Below are 8,437 nucleotides of genomic sequence, written 5' to 3'. Positions count from 1 at the left end.
GTTACTCTTGGAGGATTACCTTCTAGTTGGCTTGGCGGTTGGTGCTCCGATGACCTCTTCGTGGAAGTGTGTGAAGAACCCGGGCTACTCCTTCGTGGAGGTTGTGAAGTGGTTGTGGAACTTTCCATGTACGGAGTGGAGGAAAAGCTAGCCATAAGGCAGGCCTTTATTCTTCGTGGTATTGCCTTGGAGAAGAAGGTGGGCCTTCTTGGCGTTCGGGAGACATTCGTGGTAGCCCGCATCTCTCCAACGTGGCGTACCTCACGGTGATAGCCATCGTGATTACATCTTCGTCTCCATGTCTAGGAACACGAGATTACATCTTCGTCTCCGTGTGCCTCGGTTATCTCTATACCCGAGTTTACTTTTCTTATGATAGTCATCGTGCTTGAAGTTCTTATATCTTGCTACCTCTTGTGTTACATATATCATGTGCCTATCTTGCTTAGCTTAAGTTGTTGTTGCTGCACATTTAGTTGAGCCTAGCACATTGAAATTTTGTGGTAAAATAAACGCTAGTTTAATTCCGCATTCTTAGAAACTGAATCCGTAATAGTTTTTAAAATGCCAATTCACCCACTCCCCCTCCCCTCTAGGCGAAATCTCGTCCTTTCACCGGTCGGTGAGAACGACACCGAGAAGCTCCTCTCAGTTTCACGGACTCCGAGGGCGTAAAATTTGAAATTTCTCAGATTCACATATTATTCCCGAAAATGGACAAAACATACTCCCTCTGTTTCGTTGGTTTTGGACATAATAGCCCTAAGGTTACGACATGAAACTATAAAAAAAATATAGGAAAGTTGGTATTCTCTCTCTCCCGATCAAATAGCCTTCTTAAGGGCTCATTTGATTCATATGATTTTTATAGGAATTATGTAGGATTTAGGTTCTATAGGATTTTTTTTCTGAACTAGTTGTTTGATTTATAGGAACATATCCAATAGAAAATAAACTTATGAGAATCTTGTAGTGCAAAACCTATAGAAAAAACCTCATGAAAAATTCCTTTGGCACAATCAAAAAGATTTTCATCTTCCTATAGAATTTAACTATGCTTGACATCCTAATCCTACGATTTTCCTGTTTCTATACTTTTCCTATCCAATGAATCAAAGGAGCCCCAAAATTGCATGTTAGAGTTACTCCATTAATTCTAGGAGTTGCATGCGGCTAGTCAAGAGTAAATTTGCCAACAATCATGATACATCTATATCTTAGAATTTCCTCAAAAATTATGGGCTTATATTAAGAACCGGATGGAGTATTATTAGTTTTTTTAATCTGAAGTGTGGTACCTTGTTGCTGGTTTTTCGGTTTTGTTGGATAGACGACCTGCTGTAAATATTGAAGTTGGATTGACGGAAAGTGCTTTTGGCTCCCGAGCTTTAGTGTTCTCTCCATTTTAAAAAATAAAAAATAATATTTTACAAGTTATTAAAAAATCTAAAAATAATTCCGAAGATTGTGAGTGATACATCTCACAATCATGTAAAATCTTAACCCGAATTTTTTTTTTGTGCTAGAAAAAATGACAAAATCTGATATGTTTTGGAGATTAAAAAATGTACTACTCAGATCTACACTTTTGTTATTTTTGTGTAGCTTGGAAGATAAAGTATATGGAATTGATATTTTGCATGCTTGTGGGATACATTATTATCTATGTACGGATTTGTTTTCAGAATTTTTTAAAACTCAAAATTGTATTTTTTAATTTTTTAGAAAAAATAAGATCACTGATGGTTATGTGCACCAAATTTGTAGTCTTTGATTGAAACATGTAAAACTTGTGAGATTCTTTCCGTTTCTTAATGAAACAAGGGACCCATGTGGGGTTCCTTTTCTTGGAAAAAAACAAACAAATTTCATCGGGGCGGGAACCAACGTGCTGCCTAGCCATGTGTTGCTGACTTGTGGGGCAACCCAGTGTCAAACAGCTGTCAACGCAATTCTCTGCGCTCAACAAATATCACGGAGGCCCGGGACCCAGCGAGGTGTTTGGTCATCTGCTACTGACTGGTTGGGCCGTTACTGAATCGTCGTCCTGTCTGCAGATTCACAAATTCTTAGAGTTCTGAACTTGTTTCTGATTTACAGAGCGGATTTACAGAGTGGCCATGGTTCCTGAACTGCTAGCTCTAGCTACGTGTCAAGCTCCAGGGGGTCATCAGGGAGCGAGGAGCCAGCAGGTTGCTTCTTCTGCTTGGCTGCCGTCGCCGGCTTGCTCCGGAACGGCCGGCACGCCTTAACGCTCAGGTCGACGGCGGCCGCGAGCGCCAGGAACATGGCGGCGTCCTCCATGCACGTCACGTGCCGCGCGGCCAGCTGCACCAGCGGCGGGCTGCTAATGCTCGCCGCCTCGCCTTGCACCCTGCAGCTCATGACGAACCCGCCGCCCGCGCACGACTCCCCCATGCTCGCCGCGCAGTACGACGTCTCCGCCGTGCCAGCATCATCCGAGGGCACCGACTGCCTATCCATGTCGATGAAGAACTCCCCGCCCTTGTCGCAGCTCAGGGGCGTCTCCGACACGAGCACGCACGCGTCCCGCCGCTCCGGGAGGAGGTGCAGCCGCAGGCACACGGCGTCCTTCTCCTTACCCCCGTGCGCGCACTCCCGCCACGCCTCCAGCCGGCCCCACGGCTGCCAGATCTCCGACGAGCCCGTCGTGTTGGCGCGCACGATGAGCCACGCCCCGGGGTTGGACCGCGCCACCGTGTCGCAGCCAGTCGCCGGCACGAACGGCGTGGCCATGAATGCCGCGGCCACGGCAGAGCCGGACAGGTTGTGGATCGCCACCTTCCAGCCCTTCCTCTCCCTCCTCCTCGCCGCCATCTCCTTCTCCTCGCCGCTGCCGGAGGTCGACCAGTACTGCCCGCCCAAATGATCCGGCTGCGACGCCCTGCCAACACATCAAACCATTAGCAACCTCATTTCCAAATTCACAACTCTTTCAGATCACAGCAGTGGCGCTGGCAGCGCACTCACCGCCTGACGTCGCGGTTGAACTTGCAGCTGAAGATGGGCTGCCGGGCTCTGCCATGGAGCTGCACCACCTGCGGGTTCAGCGCGACCTCGTCCTCGAACTGGAACACGTACCGGGGGTCGGCCTCCGCCTTCACCTTCACGTGCAGCTGCCCCTTGCCGACGCCCGTCCAGCCGTGGTGAAGCAGCAGGGGCTTCCCGTCGCGCCACTCCGGCCCGATCTCCACCCTCACCGACCCGATCAGCCGCCGCCTCATCCCAGAGAAATACCCACCGCCGCCGCGCCTGCCCACATACACGGCGATCTCGACATACGGTGGCTCCGGGGCTCGGAAGCAGCCCGGCGTCGACAGGGCCTTGAGACCGGGCTCGTCCAGTGAGAAGACGGCGACGTTCGTGTGCGGGTCGAGGTTGAACTCTGAAGAATTTATCAGAGGCACCGGAGCTGTCTGAACCGGGAAGCCTCGGAGCCTGATCTCGCAGTGGCAAGCCTTCCTGGAGCTTGCACCTGGGAGCCTCAGGCCAAGCTGCCCGACTGAGAGCCTCACAAATGTCTGGGGATCCATGGTGCGAGTCACTGCAAATTAACTGGGGCTACTTCCATGGCTTGTCCTGAAATTTTGGCATGTCCATGCTGTCAGAGTTAATATGAGGGTGTCTGCAAGTTCATTCAGTTAAAACAGCAATAGATGTGCAAGTGCAACAAATGAAAGGCATTGCTGGTGATAATATTGGTAGACATACCATTACATACTCCTAATCTTGAACAATTTCTTGAGAGTTTCATCTTTAGTTGGTTTCTAATAACTGGATCTATATGGCTTTGTGCATATAATACTTGTTTCTAAGTAATAAAGCGCCCATCACCGAAAAAATACTCCTAATGACATGAATCAATTTAAGAGTGTGGCCTACAAAAAATGCAGCTCGCCTTTTATAATTTGAGGAGCATATCCTATTTCTCTGAGACACGATAAATTATTTTTTCCACATTTTTTTTGAAAGGAATACGGTAGGGAAAGCTCCTACAGTGATTTTGTTTTTTTATTTTAAATAATAAGAACCCAAATTCGTGTCCCTGGAGACTTGAACCTGGGTGGCTGGGTTGTACATCCACTTCCCTAACCAAGTGAGCTAGGCTCACTTCTTATTTTTTTCCACATTCGAAATGTCATGCTTAACTTTAGCATTAATAGCTGATACAATAATGACATATGACCACATCTATGAAGCTTGACCCAAAAGGATAAGTTGCACATTATGGATTGGAGCTAGCGGTTGCAAAAAAAGTCATGTTTTAAAGTAACTTTATTTGCACTACGAACTAGTATCTGCATATTTCTACTAGAGAAAATCTCCAATTTGATCTATGTGCGCCTTGGTCACAGACTAGCAAATCATGAATTGTGGGTCAAAAAGTTGCCCCGCGCGAGTGTTTTGGTCATCCCGTCATGACCAGTGTTAGTTTGCTGACGTGGTCAAATATTTTTTTTGTAAATTTCCCCCTAAAAAGTCAAACCGAGGACTAGAAAGTTGGAAATGCAAAAATTTAGGGGGAAATTTGCAAAAAAAAAAGACAATTGGCCACATCAGCAAACTAGCGGTCACCGTGACAAAGTGACCAAACCACTCACGCCGAGCAATTTCGCGACCCAGAATTCACGTTTTGCAAGTTCGTGACCAAAACACACGTCCGGGGCAACTTCATAGACTAAATTGGGGTTTTCTCTTTCTACTATTAAAGTCGCGTGCTATGTCTAAGTTGTGACATCTCGTATTTTTCAGTTATCAGCACTTAGGATTGTATCTACACCGTAAGAATTATCCATGTGGAGGATAATAGCTGCAAAAGTCCTATGTGGTAGGCTATTCTGATGGTGCTAGGGTTCGCCCCGGTGAGCGACACATGAGCTTGCTCTCTTTTTTCCCTGCCGGATCATATATTGGGGGGAAGGATCGTCGACTTGGATATAGATGATAATATCTTCTCCCTTTGAGAATTATTACTGAACAAAGGAGGTGAAATATCTGAAATGGTTTTTCGACAACAATGTGTCCGTCTGTCATGGTGGTGCCTCCACGCTTGCGGCTTGCCTTTCCTTGTTTTGTGTAACCCTAGAGAAGTAGAGATCATTGACGCGATTGACCAAAAATGAATGTTGATCCAGCATATTCCCCCCTTTCTTTGTTTGACAGATCATTAGTGCAAGAACTGCAAGATGGGCTCACTCACCCTGTCACACAACATCCTTAGCTTATAAAGAAGTAAAAGAAGAAGAAAGAAAGAAGCATATGGTGCTTTGCAATGATGGAATTGGGTGCTTGGGAATGTTATTGGCATGACAGCTCAGTGTAGAGCTTATCATCAGCGACAGTGAGAGTGGGACATCTGCTGATCTGCAGTTTTGAACCTGGAGCTGCATTTGCTAAAGCCTGAGCAGTGCCGGTGAGGTGAGGACGAGGTAGCCCAGCATCAGATTTCTCCCTTGCTTGCATTTGTTTAGCCGAGGACCAAAGCTTTCTCCAGAGCAGGCATCAGCGGAATGCTTCCTGAATCAAACTTACCACTTACAGCAACAGTATGAGCTTGCACAGAGGGGATACCAAACCTCTGCCCGGCGGCGTGGTGCTCCACCAACAAGAGAGGACTCCTAGTCCTCCTTCGCCGGGCAAGTCAGCAACGTCGCCGCCGGAAGACGATCACATAAGACCGTGGCGTTCGCCTCGCAGACCACCTCCGCTCGCCTCCTTGTCTAATGCTGCTTCTTTGCAGCAGCTGCAGCAGAAGAAGCTCCCACTGTACAACACCATGCGTGGCACCCACAACTACGACGGCGAGCACAACCGCCACCATGGGCACCACCAGCAGCAGCATCTCTGGCCCCACAGGGCGGACCGGTCCGGCTGCCTGCGGTGGACGATGGCGGTGGTGTTCACGGTGCTGGCCATCCTAGTGCTGCTGGGCGCCCTGTCCGTGCTGCTGGTGGTGCTGGTGCTGCAGCCCAGGGCGCCGTACCTGGCCGTGATGACGGCGCGGCTGGACACCCTGGAGTACGACCAGCAAGGGGTGCTGGACGACGCGCAGCTCTCCCTGGGCGTCGTCGCCGCCAACGTGAACGCCCACGCCGCCGTCACCTTCTCGCACCTGGAGCTGAGGCTGAGCTTCAACGACACGGTGATCGCGGTCCTGCGCGCCGACCCGTTCGTGGTGCCGCCCAAGGGCACGCTCCCGCTGGGCTACGTGGCGCCGTCGTCCGCCGTGCCGCTCGACCGCCCCGGCCGCACCGCTATGGAGGCGGCGCTGAAGCGCGGCGTGGTGCCGTTCCGGGTGAACGGGCAGGCGAGGACACGGTTCAAGGTCGGCGGGCTCGTGACCGTCAAGTACTGGACGCGCCTCGCCTGCGAGATCCCCTTCACCTGGCCCACCGGCACCGCGCTCAACTTCACCTGCAACTCCAAGGCCAGGTCCCGCTACTGACATCGCCATCGCCGTCGCCATCCAACCAGCCAATCCATGGATCAATGGGCGTGGACGTGATCAAGAACAGCCACTCGCTTTCTTGAAAATTCTCAACTTTGCTTACTGCTAGTACTAGACCATTTCGCTCAAGTATGTAATTAGCTCGGATCATCGTATCACGGCATGCAAACTAGATTTTCGAATTCTCCAGTCCTAATTTATGTAAAACTAGGAAAGGTAAATAAAGAAGGCAAAGGCCAGTCCAGGCTTTTTACCTCCCAAAGGTCAAAAATGAAAGGAGGATAAAAAGAGACCGCCGTTAAAACAAAGGAATCAAAGTGTAGGTGACTGTGACTCTGTGAGAGAGATGGACGACTTGGTCAGAACTGTCATGTGCTAATGGGGATTGGGGCCCTTCTTTTCTTATCCTGATCCTTCTTCTTTCTCCGGCTCCTTTTGTTTTGTTCTACAATCTACAGTAGTCTCCTCTTGGAGAGAAAAAAGCCTAAACGCAGATTCCAAGGATCACCTACTCACATATATTTAGGAGTCTAAACGGATCGAATTAGATTTTACTTATACCATATGTTTTACTATATTTTTTCTTGGAATTGATCCGAAGTGGATATTTACCAGTTTTAGATTCAAATGCGGATAAAACGAACCGCGGATTCGATTCTGCAATAGGGTGGATTCGGGCAAGAAATAAATAGCCAGATATATACTCTCATCGGTAGATAGTTATAGTTCTTGTAATTCTTGAGAAGGATTTTAACTTTCAATTTCGTATACTTAAGAAAAAAGAACGTGATTTACTACAGAAAACGCAAACATTGATAAGATAGCAAAAATAATAAATACTAAATAGTTGAACTATTAGTACACCACTGGTACAAGTTTATAGTTAAACATGCTCGTCAAATGAATTTACTAACTAAATAACTACTAACCTTGTGAGATTGGTATTGGCTTTTAACTCAAAAGTCGGATTACTCAGTTTAAAACTTTTGAATTCTTCTAATTAAATTTCGGATAACCATATCAGTATGTTTTTGATATATCATACCCTATACCGATATCGTATCTGGAGCACCACTTCGAAATCGGATATCCTTATCCACATGGTCCTTTAAAATCGGATATGAATACCATAAAACGGATCAAGTGCAGGTTTCAAAATTATCCTATTTACATCCAGATCACTGCCTAGCTAAAATCTGGAACTAACCAACACACATACGAAGATCACTTTGTAAATAATTGAGAAGAAATTGAGCTTCACCTGTCCTTGCGAGCTAGCTCGTGCACCTCGGCTGTTCCTCTTTCTTCCCCGAGAGGTCAAGAAGCAGCAGATCGGTCGAGCACTATAGCTCAGCTAGGCTACAGGCACCTCCTCCTCGTTGACTGGCCGAGCACACCGGAAACCGGCTCGCTGCAGGCAACCCACCCGTGATCGCCATCGCCACCGGCCACACACGCCGAATTAATCAACGGCAGGAGCAGCGAGAGCGATAAGGGGAGGAGAAGATCGCTGCTCCTGGTAGTAGTAGACTAGTAGCAAGTAGCAAGCTAGAGAGAGAGAATGGAAGGAGGGAGGAAGACGACGACCGCGACCACTCTTATACCCTCTCTCGAAAGAAAATTAGGAAAGACCATTTGCGTTAGCTAATCGGTGGAGTAGGCAGATGAGATGGACGGAAGCAACCGGTGATTAGCTAGCTTAAGCGTGTGTGATTAAGCTACTACTGTACTAGTAAACAAGCTGCTGATTGGGCGGATCATGGAACGGGAAGTAGGCGATGACGGACGGGCTAATGACCGGCGCGCGGTGCTAGCTGGAGTCCATTGCGGCCACTTGCGACCTCCCTTTCGGACAGCCAGGCATGGGACAGCAACCGGCTCAAGTCAAAGCCGAGGTCGGGCCGAGGGGCACCCGCCTCAACCAAACAATTATTGAGCGCATGACTTCATTTCAGTCGGATCAGTACT

At 48.2% G+C, this 8,437-nt stretch overlaps 1 protein-coding gene across 1 annotated transcript; it reads right to left on the bottom strand.

Moving 5' to 3' along the window:
* Nucleotides 1-2,035: 2,035 nt before the first annotated feature.
* On the bottom strand, nucleotides 2,036-8,229 carry LOC124687954. The gene is made up of 3 exons (XM_047221681.1): nucleotides 7,731-8,229; nucleotides 2,992-3,600; nucleotides 2,036-2,905 (listed from the first exon to the last, which is right to left on the bottom strand). The coding sequence occupies exons 2-3, from the start codon at nucleotides 3,552-3,554 to the stop codon at nucleotides 2,146-2,148; spliced, it is 1,323 nt and encodes a 440-aa protein (XP_047077637.1). The 5' UTR covers nucleotides 3,555-3,600; nucleotides 7,731-8,229; the 3' UTR covers nucleotides 2,036-2,145.
* Between the last annotated feature and the right edge of the window lie 208 nt (nucleotides 8,230-8,437).

This window comes from Lolium rigidum, chromosome 1, assembly GCF_022539505.1.
Source record: "Lolium rigidum isolate FL_2022 chromosome 1, APGP_CSIRO_Lrig_0.1, whole genome shotgun sequence".
In the NCBI taxonomy this organism is placed as follows: domain Eukaryota; kingdom Viridiplantae; phylum Streptophyta; class Magnoliopsida; order Poales; family Poaceae; genus Lolium; species Lolium rigidum.
This window is presented reverse-complemented; position numbering and strand designations above follow the sequence as displayed.

Excerpts from the sequence above, each read along its gene's own strand:
- LOC124687954 (XM_047221681.1), bottom strand. The coding sequence starts at position 3,554 with ATGGATCCCCAGACATTTGTGAGGCTCTCAGTCGGGCAGCTTGGCCTG. Across the intron at positions 2,906-2,991 it reads TTCAACCGCGACGTCAGGCG|GGCGTCGCAGCCGGATCATT; the intron begins GTGAGTGCGCTG and ends ATGTGTTGGCAG.